The sequence below is a fragment of the Peromyscus eremicus genome, chromosome 19 (genome assembly GCF_949786415.1).
Source record: "Peromyscus eremicus chromosome 19, PerEre_H2_v1, whole genome shotgun sequence".
In the NCBI taxonomy this organism is placed as follows: domain Eukaryota; kingdom Metazoa; phylum Chordata; class Mammalia; order Rodentia; family Cricetidae; genus Peromyscus; species Peromyscus eremicus.
The window spans coordinates 54,835,776-54,857,600 of record NC_081435.1 but is presented as its reverse complement, the minus strand read 5'-3'; the positions used below and the strand labels follow the sequence as shown (position 1 = coordinate 54,857,600).

The following is a 21,825-nucleotide window of genomic DNA, read 5'->3' as shown; positions in this document are numbered from 1 at the left end:
CATATTGAAAGATGCACAGAAGAGTTAAAGTATGAAAGAAAAAAAGGAAGCATACACTTCTTACACTTACAGTCTTAATTTCGAACTATTCATAAAACATCTACATGTTTTTGTCATAACTCCCCTCATTCGCTGGTTGACATTTTTTTCTTATAGAATATCTTTTAATTAAATGCTCTTATTAAAAATACATCTGATAGAGTAACAGGTTACATAATATTTTGTCACTCACTTTATACCTTAGTGTGACGTAGGCCAGGCCTTAAAACTGACTTCTAGGAATGGAACTGCCAGCAGTGTGTACATCAAAACCCTCTCTGTTTGTGGCTAATTTCCAATATCATTCTTGTCTCTTTCTGGTCCAGTATTTGAAGTTGGCAAAAAAAAAAACAAAACTGTGAAAATAATAATTCACATTTAATTTTTTGGATGCTTATTAAGCCATGGTTCAATCATTACTCACTGTAGCTTTTTGGCACTGGTAGTCATGGTGGTGGTGGGGGGGACGACTCAAAGGCAGGCTGTGGGAGGCTGAGATTGGTCCTAAGCTGACTTGATTCTCCCCAGTCTTGGGTTCATCTCACCGTGACAGGCTTCACTAGGACTGACTATTCCACTTATGACTCCAATATTTTTAATTTAAAGCACTAAAGAGGTTCTCACTACAAACTATACACATTTATTTTTTGAAGACAAACTATTTAAGGCTCAGAATTGGCATGCTTTAAATTAAACAGAAATCTGTCTTTGAAAAAAAAAAAAAAAGAGGGATCATCAAAATACCAGATATTTGTGGGAGGAGGGAAGAGAGGGGGACCTGTGGTTGGTATGTAAAATGAATAAAAAAATCCTTAATAAAAAAAAAAACAACAGATATTGGAGCTGAAGAGACCGCTCAGCGGTTAAGAGCACTGGCTGCTCTACCAGAGGACTCGGGTTCGATTCCCACCAACAACATGGTGGCTCACAACTGTCTGCTAACTCTAGCTCCAGGGGATTCAACATCCTCACTCATTAATACATGCAGGCAAAACACCAATGCACAGAAAATAAAATAAATCATTTTTAAAATGCCAGCTATTGCTCTGAAGGAAGGCTATGTGTTAGGAATGGAGCCTGGAAGTCCAGCACACAGGATGAATTCCTGTGCAATGGGTGTGTCTGTGTAGAAACAGCTTTTCCTCCAGAGACTAGTTTCAAGTCCCTATGGAATCATTTTAGGTCACAGCACATAAAAAGAGGTTAAGAAATAAAAAGGTATAAGAAGGACTGACAGATATTTTTGTAAGACAGCCGAAGAATCTAGCATAAGCCACCAGCGAGCCAATGGCAGAAGCCGTGTGTATAAAAGCCGGCGGTGCTACTGCTGATCCAAGTCCAGTGGCAACAGCACTGTTAAAGGATCTTTTCAGGAGAGTGGAAAAAACAAGCTGGGTTGTTATTTTCCATCCCCATATTTGTTAGTGATGGCGTTGCTGCATTTTGTGTAGCATGATGCAAGGGAATGAATGGGATCTACGAAAGCACTCAAGGGAAAATGGCTGACTTCCAATATTTGGTTGAAAAAAAAAATGTGTGTTCTTCAAGGAAGGGACTAGATCTTGGTTGCTGTGACAGCCGAGAGTCCAGATGGCCACCAGCATGAGGCATTCAGGAAATCTGCCTCAACTGTATGAACGATCTAGTAACTTCTACAACTTTGTTCTCATCTGTTTGCAGCCTCTCTGTCCTCTAAGGATGGTTCCCAATGTGGCAGGACAGTGAAGAATCTCCAAAAAGAATCTCCGGGAACTGAAAACACCAGAAACAGGAATACCAGGCCATTACGTCAGGGTATTGCCACCTTTCAGGCTGCCCTGTGAAGTCTCACCCTGCTACACAGGTGCTTGTCAGCAAGCCCCTGTTTGTAAGAAAGTCTGTCCTTCAGCCTCACAGCAGGTCATCAAAAGAATTACTTTGACTGGCTTCATCCATCAATGTCACCACACACGTGTGTGCTAGTTAGTTTTTGTTTTTGTTTTTTTGTCAACTTGTCACAAGTGAAGGTCATCTGGGAAGAGGGAACCTCAGCTGAGAAAATGCCTCCACCAGACTGCCAGTAGACAAGTGTGTAGGGCATTTCCCCAATTAATGATTGATGTGGAAGCCCACCCCCACACACTGTGAGTGGTATATCCCTGGGTAGGTGGTCCTTGGGTACATAAGAAAGCAAAATGATCGAGCCAGGGGAACCGAGTCAGTAAGCAGCATTTCTGCTTCAGTTCCTGCCTTGACTTCAGTGTTCTGTGACCTGGCATATATAAGGCAAACAAACCCTTTCCTCCCCAAGTTGCTTTTGGTCATGGTGTTTTTACCACAGCAACAGAAACCCTAATTAAGATAACAAGTGATGCGTCGTCCTGGATTATGATGCACACACCACATATTTGCAGTCTCTGGGGAGGAATCTAAGAATGGGAGTTTTAGGCACGATGATAAAGGGTTAGGAAGGTACAGATCTGGCACTGCAGACAGCTGCTCCTGTTGCAATGATTGCTTGTAACTGCTTGCCTTCCATCAACGTACTCTTTGCATTTTCACTGTTGGAGTGAAAATGCTGGGGGATGATCTGGTATGCACAGTGCCTCACAGTATGAAGGGCCGGGAAATCTGACAGCAGGAAAGGGACGCGTTGCCCACTATCTGTAACAAATCTTGGCCTGAACAGAAGCAAATTTTCAAGTATGACTAAGGTCAAGGAAGAAGAGAACCTTGTAGTCTTTCTTGGTTTCAAATCCTTAGGATGATGGTCACCTCTAGTTATACATACCAGTACTATGCTCTCAGAAAAGTTTCAACCCTCTTCTCATTAACTTGCTCTTTAAAAAAAGTTTCTTTTATAGAGCACAGGTTTCTTTTTTGAATTATCTAATGAGAATTTAGCTGTTACCTACAAAAATACTCTATATTTCATGTAGAGTCCACATCAGAAGAAGCTGGAGAAACCACGGAAGGCCCAGGCTGCTGACTGTGGGAGATAACACTGACGACACATGATGAATGAACAACTTATAAGGGACTTCTGTCTGGGGATTGTCTTTGTCAGATCAGCAGGCATCTCAGAGGCCGAGAGGCCACCAAGCTGACCAACGCACAGCAGAGCTTTCTACACTATTATGGACTTCCCTCTGGCACCAATGCCCTTCCCATCAGACCTTGAGTGCCCATCTTCCTGTGGCATTTCATACATTTTTAAGTTCTTGAAAAAACTGTGAAGGTCTGGAGAGGATGCTCAGTGACTGAAGAGGACCCAGATTGAATTCCCAGAACCCACATGGTGGCTCGCAACCACCCATAACTCCAGTTCCAGAGGATCCAATGTCCTCTTCTGACTTCCAGACGTGTCCCTAGGCTAAATGTTTCCAGGGATTTTTTTTTTGAGTTCTGATGTACCTTTCATGTTTATGGTAAAGTCATGTGCAGCATAAAGACAACTGAGTCAACAATGGCCATTCATATGATGGTGGCCCCATGAGGTTACCATGGAGTGCTGGGGATAGAGCTCAGCTGGCAGAGTGTTGACCTCGTTTGTACCAAGCCCTGGGTTTGATCCTCAGCAAAGCATGAATTAGATGCAGTAGCACACATCTGTAAATCTAGCACTTGGGAGATGGAGGCAGGAAGACCAAAAGTTCAAGGTCATCTTTGGCTGCACAGTGAGTATGAGGCCTGCCTGGGCTATGTGAGATCCTGTCTCAAAAACAAACAAATAAGCTGGGCATGGTGGCTCACACCTTTAATCCCAGCACTCAAGAGGCAGAGGCAGGAGGATCTGTGAGTTTGAGGCCAGCCTGGTCTACAGAGTGAGTTCTAGGACAGCCAAAGACACAGAGAAACCCTGTCTTAAAAAGCCAAAACCAAACCAAGACAAACCATCAAACAAATGATTACAATGGACCTGAATAATGTCCTAGAAGCAACCAAGCCACCTAACACAATGTGCTGCTTATGTTCACGGTGGTGCTGTTACAGACAAGCAAGTGCATTGTCAGCCACAGTACAGAGAGGTATATGACACTTTGGACAGTCATTGGTGATGCTATTGGTTCCTTTTTTTCACACGGAGTTCACCTTGGTGGCTGGCCCTCGCCATCTCAGTTTTTGTAAGTTCATTCCGTGATGCTGGCACACCCAGAAAACAGTTTAGCAATGCATGATGCCTCTGAAGGATGTCTCCCCTTAGGTGACGCATGACTATGGTTTCCTTCACTGCTCTTCATTTCCAACGTGACACAGGGAGAGACTGTGGTCATAGCCTTTGACATCATAGCCAAGAGATAGGCCTTGGTGCCAGCCTCACTGGCACCAACTCTATGATATGAAGGCAGGCAGTCCACCTGCTCTTTCTCATCTGTTTTATAGGGACTGTCACGGGCTGCTTCACAGGGACGTGTGTATGTTCACATATGTGTGTGACACTAGGTAACCCATGCAAGGCTTTAGAATAGTAAGTACTACCCACTCAGTGACGACTCAAACCTGTAGTCTAAAGATATCCTCATAAATGAAAGCGTGTATGTGCACAGGCAAGGCATGGGGCTTGAGGCGTAACTCGTTGGGCCGACCCTTCTGTTTCTTCCCTCCCTCCATCCTGCAAATTGAATTTCTCTGGGGGGTTATCAATGCCCAGAATAAAGGATTCTAATCAGACCCCCCTAGAATCTCTGATTAAAGGTCGGGAAATGCCGCACAGTGATCCTTTCAAGATTTGTCTTGTTTGAGTAAATTGGAATCAACAGTCACAGCTGGTCAAGGAGGAGTCAGCTGGGCTCCACTGAGGCATGGCTGCTTGGCCTGTCAGCTGCAGGGAGCTCTGTGTTTCAGAAGGGGCAGATGTGAAAGAGGACAAGGCTAGGGGAGCCCCGCCCACCCTCACCTACCCTGCTCCCCAGGTGGGATGAAGGACCGCATTCATAGACTAGGTGACCACAAGAAGCCAGGAATTCCCACCAACCTAGACTCTGAAAATAAAATCAAAATAAGGGATAGTGGTGTGGGTTGAACAAACTTCCATTTGGCTAGGGTGCCACAGGGACCCAGGGACTTGCCACATCGCAGTGTGCAAGGCAAGTTCTGGGGTCAGACTGCCTGGGCTCAAATTCTGGACAACCTCCTCCTACCTAGCTCCATGACCTGGGGTAGTCAGCAGTCGCCTCTGCATTGGTTTCTCATGTGAGAATTGCTGTAAGTCTACAACTCAGGACAGGTCTCCGGGTACAGTGCTATGTGAGCACCTACCCTTCCTGTCAATATCAGGCCACGCCACCACCATCACTAAAGAACATAAAATCTGAGGAGTCAACTGTGCTTTTCTTTATATTCTTGTTGAAACTATATAATTTATTTCAGACTGAACTGTTTTCTGCCAAGCAGAACATTTTGACTACTTTTATGCCATACCGAGCCTTGAAAGGCCACAGAAGGTAGAGAGTCCCCTGAAACATCATAGACTGACAATGTATTCAGGGAAAACCTTACTCTCCATGCCAAGAAGTATGTGTCACACTGGGTACCTGTGTATGGTTTCTAGCCACCTCTTGGTGGAGGTATTTGATGCAGGAATTACAGGCTGCTGTCCAGTTTTCATGGCAGCCCACACTTCTTGCTTTGGAAAATCTAGTAGGATGTAAGAGCATCCTCAATTCTCTAGTGAGAGAAGGCCCACAAGCCCCCAGGAAGCAGCTAGGCTCTCTGCACATTCCTGATGGAGCACATTTGAAAGCAAAACTCCTAATAAGGTGTCCAAAGCTTAGCTGTTCGCAACATCTTGAAAGGTATACAAACACATCATCAATATTGTAATCAATACACAGCATCAATATTGTACATCAATATTGGCTAACAGGGACCTGACATACACTGAATGCCTACCATGTGCCAGGCACAGCCATGTACTTCAGATATATTACTGTATTTGATTCCCAAAAAGCTTCATGTGAGAGGCATTATGTTCAGAATTTCCATTTTACAGATGAGAATACTGAGTCAAGAAATTCCAGTGACCAGGTTTTCAGAGATGGGATGAACTGTGAAGCCTGTACTCCTGACTGATATTGGCAAGCCCCTATTCCAGCTACCAAAATTACTTAGGTACAATTTTAATTATAACTATTATTAGTTTGGGGGTATGTTTTTATATCTATCTATCTATCTATCTATCTATCTATCTGTCTGTCTGTCTGTCTGTCTATCTATCTGTCTGTCTGTCTATCTAAAAGAGGCTCAAGATGCAAGAGCAAGACTCCAGAGACTGGTCCCCAGGGTACCACCTTGTCTACTGAGAGCCCCAGCACACATTAAAGATCTGTCAGGATCATTTTATCCAAAGTCCCTTGGACAGACCAGAAAAGTTCTAGTTGTTACAATTGTAGATAAATGAATATGTACTTAGCACCAAAATAGTAATTAGGGGGTGGGGAATGAAGATGTGGCATGCAGGACTTGGTGAGGGGATACCTTGGCTGGCAATGGAGGGTGAGTCTGTGCAGTCAATATGGCTTTGGGCAGATTTTCCCATCTCACCTCTCAGGTAGACTATAATAAAACTCCGGCAGGGACAAGCTTGGGAATGAGGATGAAGGAGAGTGACTGGATGCTCCGAAGAAGCAGGAAGGTGGGGCAGGGATGAGGCATAAGAAGGAAAAGCCCTTACCCAGAGTAGCCCTTACCCAATGGTCCCTTGGCCTGTCACTCATGGCAAGGTCACTTTCCAGAATCAAGGGACATAAGGGACAATGACAAAAGACTGACACGTGACATGCCTGCAGTTTATAAGGTCAAGCCATATGAAACTGTCACAACATAGCTAAAAATAATTAAATATTGGAAATGTTTTCTATGGTCCAATCTAATGGATTCAAATGAGATCCGGATCACGTAGTAAGGATGATGATAGCAGGAGACCTGGATGGTAGACCAGATGACTGTCTCTATCGCAGACTACACCTGCAAGGCCAACACAGCTGGGTGATCCCACCCAGGCTCACATACTCCTGCTCTCACTCCTTGCTCATCTGTAAAGTACATTGTGGAGTCAACGCTGAAATCCAGCCAAGTGCTCAGGTTTAAGGCTAGGTCCCGGCAGAAGGATGGCTGGAGAGGCATGGCCAAATGCATTGCAGGAGCTAGGTGTGGCCCACAGCAAGAGGACAGTGTTGGGGTAAACCAAAGGCCATGGAGAAGTTGCCAGCAGAGAAACCCTCCCTGCAAAGCCCTCACCTCCTGGGATTCGGAGATAAGCAAATTCGGAAGTAAGAGTGAGCAGTTATTTGGATAAGAGATGACTGCTGCATTTCAAATAGGCTCTCAACATCAATAGGTCAATCTAAAGAAACCTTTTAGTGGAAGCATACACATTCCCTGAATTTCTTGTAACGCTTTTCTACCTTTTCTGTTTAAATCCCTACCATAATAATCACACTGTGTCCATACAGCAGGATTCCCCACTCAGCGAGTCTCCTGTTGAACAGTATGACAATTCACCTCAGGGGACCTATAACTACAGCCGCTTCTTGGCATTCTTAGGCCATCCTGCAGGGCTAGACCTCCCATGGGATTCCTTCTGTGACACACGGTCTGAGAAGGTTCCCTTTGGAAGTGTCCCTTGGCAGGTGTGCTGGCTGTCCCTCTTCCCCTGACTTTGTCATTTCTGATTCCCCTTCCCTGTGCCCCCCGCCCCAGGAGGTTTTCCCTGGTCAAAGAGCCAGCCTGGCCTTTCCCTGGGCCAGCAACAGCGAATGCTCCACAGAGGCTCGGTCTCTGTCACAGTGTGCTGGGATTATTGGGATTATTCAAACTCTACGTGTGCTTCCAGGGTTTACAGCATCCGGCACATATGCCATCATCATCTTGAAAAATGGAACTGAATGGTCACCCAGAAAACACTGGTGCTGTTCACTGAAATATGTCCATCTCCACTCACAGAAGCCTAAATATGATGTAACGTGCTACTTACTACTTTATTTCTTTTCTGTGTTGAGGCTTGGACACACTTCACACACTCTAGGCAAGCACTCTACCATACAGTATACCCCAGCAAGTATAAGGTTTAGTGAAGAAATATGAAACACTGAGGATAAATTTTACTGGCTTCGTTCTCCCGGGCGCTTATGAATGCCAGGTAAGCACCATTTTAGTTTCTTTGGTAGTTAGTTACATAGTTTAACAAGAATAATAAAGATCCACTATTTAGGAACATTGAAAAAATAAAAGAAGTTTTAAAAAATAAATACCGTGGGTTGGGGGTGTAGCTCAGTGGTAGAGTGCCCTCTAAATATGCTCGGGGCCCTGGTTCCATCCCCAGCATTGTGTGTGAAGCAACAGGTCATTTAGATGATGTTTAGGAGCCTAGGTAAGGAGTGTAGGCTTGGGGAGGACAGCCGAGGAGCCTTCAGGTATGTTCTCAAATGAAGTGACTTATTCTAGTCCCTTAAGAGGTACTTTGTAGGTTGATGACATGTGATAAAGACAAAAACTCAAGTAACAATTGTCATTTTTTTCTATGACTATGTTAGCCAAAATGTTCTCACTTGATTAACGCCACAGGGTTGGTTCTACAGAGTCGAAACATGGTAGCTAAAACTCTCATGTTCCCCATGTGTGGCCCAAAGAGGGCACAGAATCAAGAGAAAGTCTGTGCCCCCTTTTTAGGGACGAGTTGAACATTTCTGCTGTAAACAGGGCCTTCATTTTTTTTAGGTACTTTTTGAAGAATAGTCATGGAATTAAGCAAGGCATCTTGGGAACATCTTTAAAACAATCTTCACATTTTCAGTAATATTTGTGTGTGACTCAGCCTCTGTCCATGCATATACATGTTATAGATATGCATGTCACTAAGGAGGTAATAAATAAGATTGTGGCAAAGTTTATTCTAAAAACTTCAACTTGGGATGAGAAAGTTTAAGTGGAGATAAATAAAAAGCAACCAATATTCATTTATCTCTCTTTGCCTCAATGAACATGCTTTATAAAATAAAATATATCTAATACAATATACCTGAGTGTATTTTTCACTAATAATTTTTTTTTTGAGACAGTCTCTTAGGTATTCCTGGCTATCCTGGAACTTGCTTTGTAGACCAGGCTGGCCTTGAACTCACAGAGATTTTCCTGTCTCTGTCTCCCAAGTACTGGGATTAAAGGCATGTGCCACCATGCCTGGCCTTGCTAACATTTCTTTAAACACTGAGTAATCATATGGTGTGCAATACATTGACAGTCACATACCATGGAAGCCCTGTGGAAGAAGTGCTTAGACTCGGGGCTCAGGCTGAGTTCTCATCAAAGATCACTGTTCCCCAAGACCAAAGGGATGAAGCTGCTTGCTGGGCTCAGTCTTGACTTGTGATGAGGAACAGTGTCTTGACCTGGAGATTCCAGGTCTCTACAGGCTTCCTTCTCAACCTGTGTTGCCTTTCTGTCCCAAATGACCACATCTCAAACCTATAGGTGTGCCCATGCCACTTTTTAATTAAAAAAAAAAAATCCAGGTGGGGCTGGGTATGGTGGTGCACGCCTTTAATCCCAGCAGAGGCAGAGGCAGAGGTAGGTGGCTCTGTGAGTTCAAGGACAACCTGGTCTAAAAAGCAAGCTCCAGGACAGCCAGGGCTGTTATACACAGAAAGCCTATCTCAAAAAACCAAAAATCAAACCAAACCAAACCAAAACCAAAACCAAACCAAACCAAACCAAACCAAAAAAAAAAAAAAAAAAAAAAAACCTCCCCCAAATCCCCAAAACCAACCAACCAAAAAACAAACAACAAAAAACCAAAATTGAGGTGGGCTCAGCAGTTCACATTCTATTTCTGATCCTTGTTTTGTTTTTATAACCCATCTCTGACTTTAGTGGAAGTGGATTCTTTCCTTCATGGCCCAGACTTCTTCACTGCTCTGCTGGTGAAATTTTCTTAGTGAGGCAATGCTTTCCACCAGGTGCTGTCATGAAGCCTTTGCTCTGAGGCCATGTCCCCATTAACAGTTAGAGTCTCTGGTAAGGTCGTTACTACAGAATCACACTATTATTACTGTTCATTACTGTAGGTTACACCTTATATGTTTCTAACAATGCGATTCTTCACTGAGTCAAGCATTTGCAGAAAGCTTATGCTTTCTTGTGTCAGCTCTTGGTCCCAAGCACGATACAGAGCAGAGCATAAGTAAACACTTAGCTTTAGGATAGTAACTGAGCATAACATATGCCAGCTACCATATCCCAACAAAGACAGCTACCTCAAGCCTCAATGGAGGTACAGGTGAAGACTGACCTGCAAAAATTAAGGGGTAGTATACAAACAAAATGCTTTATATTACACCAAATAAATATGTTTCCTAAGAAAGACGAGCCTTGCTAATTGGAGGGATTTAAAATGGCGGGGGAGGGGGAGAGGCAATCTGTTTCCTTAGACTTTTGATCATTTGGCATTAACTGAGTACTTGTTAGTGGTCAAAGTTATTAAGTTATTATTAAATCAGTGAGTAAATAAGGACAACTGTGTGGCATGCAAAGACATTAGTGGAAGTCTTGGTTTTTTCAAAAAAAAAAATAAAAATAAAAAAAAAAAACCCTGGCAGGTGAGTCAAGCTCTGAAGAAGGGATAACAAGACCTGTGGGGAGAGGGTCAAGTGTCAGCGGTAAGAAGGAAGCAAGGGTGGCAGATGGGGAGTGGCAGGGACTTGTTCTTGGGCAGAGATGTCAGACTACGCTGTGAAACAGAAATGGTCTCAGGAGAGACGGCATGTTTTACAGCTAGCAACACAGACTACGGAGCAGGTGCAGACGGAATGGGTCACTCAGGTGAGAGGGAGGAGTCTGAAGTGCTTTAGCATCACTTTAGATGACGACGTCACCACGTTGAGGGGCTGTCCTCCACAGGTAGCCACCTGCCTGGGACCTCATGATCACGTGCCCTCCAAGTGTCCTGCCTGGAACTGTCTGATGTATGATTTCCCTCAGAGTGATGAAGGCTGCAGCTGATATATTTAAAATAGCAACAGCAAATGTGTGGCGGATAACATTGTTCTATATTTTCGTAACTAAGTACTCTGGCATTTCATCTCAGCCCCCAGAAAGTTTCTATACAATACACCTCAGTGTCGAATTTTATTGAGAAACATTCACTTAGTAATTCAGGCTAGACAAATTTTATACTAAGAAAATTAATTGCAATTTGTATCTATATTTTATAACAGGCTGTCCTAGGAGGTAGAAATGTGTTAAGAGTTGAGGGTGTGGCTCAGTGGTAGAGTACTTTTAGTGTGCTGTGCTCAAAGTCCTGGTTTAGATCCAACATGAGGGAAAAATGCCTGTTAAGAGGCTTGCCCCTCAGACACTCAGAGTTGGTGCTGCATTGACCACTGTGTTGACTGACAGGTCACATCCTGCATACCAGTGGGGAACTGGGAGGAGCCACATGAGAGAATTCTTATATCTTTTAGATTTTATTTCATACACAAATATGTCCTAAACAAGCAAACAAAAATTTAAAAAGGAAACTGTTTTGCGTAGAGAGAATATCATGCAGGAAACTGCATTAGTTTAACCCACATGCCATAGCATAATAAAAGTACAAAATTATTTTAAGAGGTGAAGAAAAAGAAAACCAAACACGTCTTCATGGATGACATTCCTATATGTACCAGTTAGTACTTGCCAACTTGACACTAACTTTAGTCATTTGAGAAAAAGGGAACTTCAATTGAGGAATTGCCTCAATCACACTGACCTGTCAGCCATTTTTCTGACTAATGATGAGGGATGGCCAAGCCCATGGTGGGCTGCCACCCCTGGGAAGGTGGTCTTGGGTTTTATAAGAGAGCAGGGTGAGCAGGCCATGGGGATAAGCCAGTAAGCAGTGTTCTTCCATGTTATCTTGCTCTACTTCCCGCTTCCAGGTTCCTGCCTTGGCTTCCCCGGATGATGAACTATAACCTGGAAGCCAAATAACTCTTTTCCTCCCCAAGCTGCTCTTGGTCAGTGTTTGGTCACAGCCAGAGAAGCTAACTAGAACACCATGCAAAACCAACGGCAATTTTAAAAAGTCACAGTGCTTGAAGAATCCTCCTAGGAACATCCCCATTATTCTGCCTCATGAAACCTTGGTGTTCATTTCTCACAAGCCACAAGTGTTGACTCACTTAAGGCTTAATTTGGCATAAGAATAGCCTACTTACTGTTCCTTCTGCCATTCCCCAAAGAGACGGCTGAAAAGTTCAAAATATTTCCTCTCAGTTACATAAAGCTAGCGATGACAAGGACTACAATGGGCGCTGAGGTGCTGGCTCCTGGGGCCTGGCTTCTCCTCTGCCAAGCCCAGCAGCTAGCTTCCAAGACATGCTAACCAGAGGTGAGCTGGATACCAGAAGTCTTTTTGTTCAAGTCTTTCATAGAACTTGAGATTTCAATGACGTCCTATCCAGGAATTAAAAAATCGTTGCCTTAGTTTGTCGCTTAAAATTCATCTCTCTAAGCAGAAGCTCTCTAGATAAGAGTCACATAGTTCAACTCCTAGTTTTATTATTATTATTATATTTTTTAAACTTTTTATTCTGGCATGTTACTTAGGAAAGGTAGATGGGAGTCGGCTTCCAAAATGTTCTTCATTCCCTTAGTAATGGGTACGTTAAGTCTAGGATGCTCCTGGAAATGCATAAATATCCTGATTTCTTTTCTTTTCTTTTTTCTTTTCTTTTCAAGACAAAGTCTTGCTATATACCTGTGGTTGGCCTGGAAATCACTATGTAGACCAGGCTAGCCTCAAACTCACAGAGATACGCCTACCTCTGCATTCTCAGTACTTGGATTAGAGGTGTGCACAACCATGCCCAGCTGTCTTGTTCTTACACAAATGTTCCTAATAGTTGTAGGACACCAGTCCATCTGAGTCACAGTAAACAGCTGCTCATTGTAGGATTTATGAGTCCAGAGACTCCAGCAACCGTCTTCCTTAAGTATTTATTGTGGTTCAAGGGTACCATTGTGCTAAAACTGGCAAGTGAACATTTGATAAGGACGGGGACATGCACATGCACCACACACATACAGTCCTACGAGATGTTTCTAAAATTTACTTTTGAATTACCAAGGGAACATGGTTCATCCTTCCTTAGATTCAACATAAGTCCTAAGAGGCCCAGGAGAAGTTTTCTGGTAGAAGAAATGCCCTTCACCCCATGCCAACCCCTCAGAACACTATTCCACAACAGACCTGAAAGTGTGTTGAGTTCCAGAATCATTTCTCCAGAAAGAACCCACATTTCCTTCTGATGAGAACCATTGTGAAGCTCTCCACAGCCCAAGGAGGAAGCCTAGCCCTGTAGTTGGCACAAGTGGCCTGTGCTTGCTCTCTTCCCAGGTGTGGTGAATGCCCTCAGCCTCTGTCACACGGAGCCACTTTCTGCCTCTGGGCCTCTGCTCTGTCCACACCAGTGTAGAGATGACAGGCGGCAGGGATTTCTCCTCATCACAGGAGGAAGGCATTTTTCACATGTTCCTAATATCTGTGAACCTCCCATGCTTTCTCATCCCAACATCTGAAACAGGAAAGCATGGCCCCGTTCATCTCTGTACCCCCAGATAACTTCGTGACTTTGCTGAAACACCAGCGAAGAAGCAAGCTCGGCTCATTTTCTTTTACCGTTCTACCTAGTGTCCAGGGTGGAACCATGGGACCTCAGCACTATTCCCCACTTGCTGGCCAAACAGACAGAGTTTGAGGCCAGCCTGGTCTACAGAGTGAGGTCCAGGACAGGCACCAAAACTACACAGAGAAACCTTGTTTCAAAAAACCGAAACGCCCCCCCCCCCAAAAAAAAATCTAAATGTTGACAACTTGACTAACAAAGACCCTGTTGCTCAAACTGTAAAGTCCTTGGGGTTAACTCCCCTATGCAGGCCATCATTCAGGAGACGCTCACCTTTCACTGGACACATGGATGAGTGAGCTAGGACTCGTGAAACCTTGTGTGAAAACATGGACAAGCGTTTTCGTCTCATGGAACCATATTTTAGTTAAAATATTTAACTTATTTTAATTAAAATACATTTAAGCAACAACAATAACAAATTCCCACCAGACCCATCAAGGCCTAGTTAGTTCCAAGTAGCTCCATGAAGCCACAGGTTCAGACAGCAGGATGAAGGTGGGCAGAAATAGGTAAAAAGGATTGACAGTGTTGGTTTGTGAAAAATCCTAGTGAAGGGGCTGGTACAGAGCTCGGTTTGTAAGGTGCTTGCTTAGTGTGCACGAGCTTCTGGGTATGAACCCCAGCATCCCAGAATCTGCATGGTGGCACCACCTATAATCCCCAAACTCAGCAGGTGGAGACAGGAAATCAGAAGTTCAAGGTCAACCTTGGGTACATATTGAGTCTGAGTCCAGCCTGGGCTATATGAGACTCTATCTCAAATAAAACAATCCCTTCCCCAAACAAAGACATTAAGAAAAAATGGAAAACGAAACTGTAAAAATAATGTAGCGGGGGGTGCGGACCTGAGGTCTCAGGGCAGCTGGTGACAGAGACAGAGATGAAGCCCGTCAGCCAGGGTAGCTGAAGCATTCTCCCCATGAAATGTGTCTTCAGAGATGGCACAGAGATCAGAGGTTGGAGTTCCTTAGCTTGTCTCCACTGTGCTACTTGGAGGTGAGTTCCCTTAGGTGAATTATGTTTAGGGGACCTGGGCTCTTGGCATGGGATAAAAGAGACTGCTTGTGAACGCTGCCTAAGGCAGGGTGGGACAGCTCTGGGGTCTGTTAGTTCCCTGTGGATTGAAGGAAGGGTTGACAGAGAACTGGTATCTGCGTGGCCACCAGGACCTCTGGGCTTACGACAGGGGATGAGGATGAGGGCCACAGCCTGAGCTAGAATCGGAGGACTGAGTACACCTGACTCCACCAGCCCTTCTCTCTCACGGAGCAAGGACACTCGTCCTCAAGGTGTACCTCTCGAGAGCTGGCTGCCTCCCAGGTGTCACTGTATTTAATCCTGTCACAGCCACTTGGAATAGCCGGCATGGTCCCCTCTGCTGCACTGTTGAGAAATTACATGGCTAATGGGCTAATGGGCTCACTCTGAGTCATATGGCAAGCATTTGGTCTGGCTGGAGTTTGAGCATAGTGGACCAGGTGTGATGCTCCCCATCCCCCCACACAGCGTGCTCTCTCTACTGCTTCCTTCCTTCCAAGTGAGAATGCAGAGATGCTCCTCACTGACCATGCCTCAATCTCCTGGACAGCATAGAAACAGCCCAGGCCCATAGTCCCTCTCTGTTGTGGCCTCTGTAAAGGCGACAGCTCCCTCCCATCCAGCACAGGAACAACCAGCCCCTACGAGTTTCTCACAGACTGTTTTCCATTTATTCCTCACCTCTGACCAAAGCTGAGATGAAAGCCCCTTTTCATGCCATACACAAAAATCTTTCGGCCTCTCAGTTCCCTGAGGAAAGTGAGTTTTTCACCCTTCGCTCCACCCGCCCAGAGGTTTTGCCATGCAGTACCCATGCGTGCTAGGCAAGCTCTGCCACTGAACTACACCCCCTGCCCCTCTTTGGTTTCTTTAAAAAACGGGCACACAGCTTCACCAGTCCAAAGAGGAAAGGATGGGTTAGCTGCTTGCCAAACGGATTTCCACTGCTGTATGCACAAGAGTGTTTCCCTACTGTTAGGTGGCATTCTAATCAGCCTGTCCGCTGGCGCCCCACCCTCACTGTCCGGAACGATGCCGATACAAGGGCTTCTTGTCGTATTATAGATGGACAGATATTCTGTGACATTTTCAGTGTACACAGCACACGGCAGAGCGCTGCTGTGAGCTGTGGGGAAGAGCACTGTGGGAGGGAGGCCCCTTCCTCAGCTGTATTTCAGGGAGCACAAGCAGCCATGTCCGACTGGGGTTGGGAGACTTGAGGCTGTGATACAGGGGCTGGGGATCCGAGTACAACTGTGGTTTGGGGTCCCATGGAAGAGCTCGCTGTCACTGGCTAACACAGAAGGCTTCAGACTGGTTGATCACAAGCCCCCTCCCCCTCCCCCTCCCCCAAAAAAGGGCCTAGGAGTGGCTCAGGGGGAAAGTGCCTAGCTAGCATTTGGGAGGTTCTAGGTTCGATTCCTAGTCTGTCTGTCTGTCTGTCTGTCTGTCTCCCCCCCCCTCTGTTTTGCTTTTTTTTGAGACAGGGTTTCTCTGTGTGTAGTCCTGGATCTCACTCTGTAGACCAGGCTGGCCTTGAACTCACAGAGATCCATCTGGCTCTGCCTCCCGAGTGCTGAGATTAAAGGTGTATGCCACCACAGCCCGGCCCTTCTCTTTTTAAAAAGTGTAGTTTAAGCCTGATGTAGTGGTCTGGGCCTGTAATCTCTGTACCAGGGAGGAGGAAACAGAAGGGTCCCATGTTTGAGGGCAGCCTGGACTACATAGCAATTGGGGGCTAGCCGGGGCTACACACAGAGACCCTGTCTCAAAAGCAGAAGACAAATTATACAGGCAGGTGCAGCTAATACTCAACATGCTGCTTAGGATCCCAGCTCCACTCCAGTGTTTATCTGGACACACTCACACATGAGCCCCAGTGGGGAAACTGTACCAGTCAAGGACACTTGGTTAAGATAATATGCTTAAATACTGCGGAAAGTCTACCTCCTGGCATCTTGTCCAGTCCACGGGGCCACCCTCTACCTATATCCTGACCAAGTGCACAGTAACTGTGGAGACCTCACTGACCTGCTCTCACTGGGGGAAGGGGAACTGTAACTCCTGCTCCCTGGGTATAATTATGTTGATAATGGAACTATGATGAACTTGCCGTCTTAGGAACTATCAGTTGTCAATGAAAAAGCATTGATTGGTGGATCAGACTGCTTTTGTTTGGCCTGCTTGCCTGCCCTCCCTTTCTCTTTTTCCTTTCCTTTCCTTTCCTTTTCTTTCTTTCTTTCTTTTTTTTTTTTTTTTTTTAAGCCAGAGTCTTGACAGTTCTGGAACTTGCTATACCACCCAGGCTGCCCTTGAACTCGCAGTCTTCTTGCCTCAGCCTCCCGAATACTAGGATGGCAGGTATACCCACCACTCCATACCAGTTCTGCTTTTGCATTCTTGTAATGACTTCTTTGTCTTAAAAACATCCTAATAAAACCCGTTTTAAAGAAAGCTAATACGACACCCATACTTGAAGAAGGAAAAAACCCAAACAAGTGGGGATTCACTTGAACAGCGACTTTGCCTGTTGAAGGATTTTTGGGGTGAGAGGCAATCATTGCATTTTCCTTTTGAGTGAATGATCAACTGATTTCTGTTTTCCTGCTTCACTATCGGTTCAGACTGTTTTCCATCTCTTCCTCTGCTAGATGCTAAATAAAATTTGATTGCAAGTACATGGTGCCCACCAATGAAAGGATTCCTGCCTGGGTAGACTGAGTCTCAAACCAAGATGACCTAAGGTCTAGATATGGAAAAACAAAACAAAACAAACAAACAAAAAACAACTAACCAGGCAACTGTCAATAAATTATTTGAACTTAAGGGCCGGGCTTTTCCTGTCCAATGTAATTCATATTTTATAGAGGACGTTTGCATTTGTTTTACTTGATGTTAACATTCAGCATACCGTGCTTGCCTGGTCTCCCCAAATTCCACGTGGTTGGCAGCACAGAGCTCATCAGGTAGCCATGAGAACAGCTGGAGGTTTTGCTTCCGACCTCTGGAAGGAAACCTCCTTTGGTACTCGTGGCTTGTGAAGGGAATAACAGTGTCGCTTGGGTTCAAGGGCACACTGGCTTTATTCTCTCTCATTATTGTTCATCCTAACCATGAATAATACCACTAACAGCAGGTGGGGCAGTTTGTGGAGATTCCCAAACCAGACAATATGGACATTTACCGATTTGTTTTAACAGTTTGTTTTAGAAGGCTTTTGCAAGGCAGCCTTTTCTTCCTGTAAGGTCCGCCATCTCCCCTTGGTCTACGCCTGTCCTTTACCCTACCTCACACGCCGCCGCCGCAGTCTGTCTGGGTTTTCCATCCATTATGCTCCGTGAGAGACGAGGGTCTGCCAATAGCCTCTTTTCCTTGCACTCTCGTTTTTTCTTTCTTTGCCAAAGAATACAGGTCACGTGATTGTGGATCTTTTATTCTAAAAAGCAACCTCTCTGGAAACTGACTCCACAAAAATCGCCCTCTGACCTTTACATGTGCACCATGGTATGAACACTCTCTCCCATATCTCTTTCTCTTTGTCTCTTGTTCTCTCTCTCTCTCAATAAAATAAAATGAAGCTTTTTTGTTTTTAACCTTTCTAAGCCTTTTCTGCCCTTTTGGATCCTAGCTTCCTGGATTTTATTAGCGGCAGAGCCTACAGCAAGCCACAGAAGCAGCCCACAGGATGCTTCTGGGTCTTTCCTGCTCTCCTTCGTTTCTGCTTCTTGACTTTTCTTCACAGCAGAGCCCACGGAAGACCCAGGATGCTCTTGCTGCCTCCATTTTCTCTTGTCAACACCCTCTTCTCAGCACACCAGCTGATCTCTGTCAAGGCTGCTGTGGACCTTCGGGCTACAAAAGCCATGTTCCTCGAATGTCTACTTAGATTCACTTTCTCCACACTGCCCTGAGGTGGAGGTCTCTTTCAGTCTTGAATGGCTCTTCTTAAGCGCCCCCATCTCTGCTCAAACTTCCCTGGCTTCGTGGTGTCCTGCCATGGTATCCTAGACAGCCTCTTGGCTACTTGGAACCTGGCAGTCTACTTAGTGTTTCGCTAGAGTCTTCCTAATCGGCCCACCGCACCACACAATCCCTGTGCAGGAGACCTCCAGCGTTCACCTCCTCCCTCCAAGCCTGCGTCGCACGCGCCCCCCCCCCCCATGCCTGCTCACCCTGCTCACTCCAAGCTTGTACCTCATGCCCTCCAAGCTCGCACTGGGGTGTCTGAATGGTGATTTCTAGCATCTCGGGAAAACAGGACTCCTTGTTCCTCCCTCTCCCCAACCTGTTTCTATTTTCTGTGCAGAAATCCAGGCTCAATATCCACATGCAAAGATCAGACCATACAAATGACTCTATTTCCAAAATACATTTCAGCCCAGGACCCCTTCAATGTCCCCACTGTCAGCATTCCACACCAAATCGCCCTTGCATCCCTGTCTAGATAATTCCAGTCAGCTCCAAAATGACCATCTAACCTCAACTCTTGCCTCCTACAATCCATTCTTCACACCTAGCTCGCATCCTGCATAAAACACAACTCCACTTAGCACCCTCCGAATTCTTGCATGCCAAAATGTAAGTAGTGTGATGTGTGATGTTTCCAGGCACTATTGAATAAAGTCTATGAAGAGAGTGTATATTAAATAAGAAGCAGCATTTTCAGACACAATGCTATCGACTAGTGTTAAGTTCTTATTTACATAAGTCTAGATTACTTTTTTATAAATAAAACTGTCATTTTACACAAGCACAGACATGCAAAACCACAGAGCGCTAGGAGAGAAAAATTAAAAAAAAAAAAAAATCAGCCGGGTGGTGGTGGTGGTGGTACACACCTTTAATCCCAGCACTTGGGAGGCAGAGGCAGGTGGATCTCTGTGAGTTCGAAGCCAGCCTGGTCTATAGAGTGAGTCCCAGGACAGGCTCCAAAGCTACACAGAGAAACTCTGTCTCGAAAAAGCAAAAAAAAAAAAAAAAAAAAAATAAACAGAACAGCTCCTAAAAGAGTTTGCCTCCACACTGCATTCGAGTTGTGTTTGTATTTGTTGCTACCAAATCCTCTTTTACCTAATGGATAACTAAATATTATTATTATCATAATAATAATTTTATGAAAATATATGCATATGTAGAGAATGGCTCCTCCAGTTTTGTTTTTATTAAAATAGGTAAGATTGAACTCAAAAGTCACATTCACAATGCCCGAGCCAGCCCAGGAGAGAGCTGGGTTTCTGAATTTCAGATGGAAAGATCACCTGTGAGTGTTCATGAGCAGAAAGAAAACGATGCAGAACAGATTGATCCATCTTAACTTCTCATGGGCCAACAACGACATTTTAAAGGAAAATGTTGAGGAGTAGATAAGGTCTTTTATAATGACTTTGGGAAAATGTGGCGGGACAGTCAACATCTGAGGCTGGATGAGAACGCCACTCTTCATTTCAACCAGGACTGTCACTTCACGTTCTATATCTAATGCACGTAACACCACAGAGGACACAGCAGATGCCCCGCAGCTCCAGTTGGAGCTAGGAGGCTTCCTGGTGGGGCAGAAGCATCTGGCTACTTTTCACCCACCTTACCATCTCTGTAACCCATTTCCAGCCATCCATAAGTAAAGACACAGTTCAGAACCAATGTGCCTTGTGCCAGATGCCAAACTTCTTTACTTATGGTGTTACTCTAAACTCCTTTTTTAGAAACTGTAAAGATAGTTCTGTCTATATTGGGATGCTTACACTTATTAGAAGCAAAAAAAAAAAAACATACTAGAGGATTAAAATATAAGCTCTTTAAAAGGGCACTGTTAGCTAGGCCTGGTGGCGCATACCTTTAATCCCAGCACTTGGGAGGCAGAGGCAGGCAGAGCTCTGTGAGTTTGAAGCCAGCCTGGTCTACAGAATGATTTCCAGGACAGCCAGGACTATGTAGAAAGACCCTTTCTCAAAAATACTATTATCCATTACCCTGAAACAGAGCCTACGGGATGGCATTTTATGGGGGGTTGGGAGGGAGCAGCAGGTACACCAGGCCTTTAAGCCAGGGCAGGGCAAGGCCTCTGTTTACACAGTGGATTCTGCACTTGGAGGAGAGGTATCTGCAAACCACTTGCCAGGCAGTGAAAACTCTGAAATACAGTACTGACCGGTATATGCACGTATACATGCACACACACACAAAGATGCTCTTTTGCTACAACTGGGACAAACATGACTTTCTCAGAAACAGTATCCAGTTGCTACATCAAATTACCAAACACTATTTTAAAGATCCAACAAGAAACAGCTCATACTGGTTGGTCTCCCTCTCCAGCACGGGCAATGCTGGTGCAGGAATGATGGGCGGCAGCTGGCAGTGAGGTGGATGTAAACCACACTGTATCTCGCTTGACACGACCCACAGAATGCTGGTCCATTACTTACAACATGTACTCTCTTGTCTTGTGCTCAGATGGACACAGAGTCTAAGAGAACACTGAATTCTATTTTTTTTTCTTCTTCTGTTATTCCCACAAAGGCAGTTATGTGCCACAAGCTTTTCTCTCTGCTCGTGTAGTTTATGTTTCTGTCATATGTGACAATGCTTTGAAAACATACCAGGAAAAGCAGCGCCAACATTTCTGAAAGACCAGCTGCCTCCCTGATGATCAGCCACCCAGACATCCATAGAGGCATTTCGAACAATCCCACTGTCTTTGCTATTTTTAACAAGCACAAAAGAAGCATCTGTAGGGCTAGATTTTAGATAATCATGCTGCTTTTCAGTAAGAAATGACCCATTCAATAGGAATGGGTCCACCTCTCATGTAAACTGTTTGAGGAAAAATTTTCTTACCTGGGAATATTCAAAGTCGGTGATAGGGGCTATGCTCTTGATATAATCAGACCGAAACTGGTTTTCAGGGTTGGCCAGTGGAACTGGAGGTATTATAGTACTCATTGCTGAAACGATTGTCTAAAATAGGATGAAGGGGGAAAAAAACCAACAGAGAGATATAACATGTAAAGGTCCCATGAAAGGTAATCAGAAATACATACTTTATTTACACAATCTAAGTCTAGCCTACTCAACACTTCAGGTGAACTAACATTAGGGGAGG

General features: G+C 44.8%; 1 protein-coding gene across 2 annotated transcripts in view; it reads right to left on the bottom strand.

The window, feature by feature from the left end:
- Gnal (G protein subunit alpha L) overlaps positions 1–21,825 on the bottom strand; it is a 129,161-nt gene that overhangs the window by 65,587 nt on the left and 41,749 nt on the right. For both annotated transcript variants that reach the window (XM_059245976.1, XM_059245977.1), the window contains exon 4: positions 21,561–21,680. In XM_059245976.1, coding sequence (XP_059101959.1) covers positions 21,561–21,680 — 120 coding nt within the window. The remainder of the gene's footprint in view (positions 1–21,560; positions 21,681–21,825) is intronic.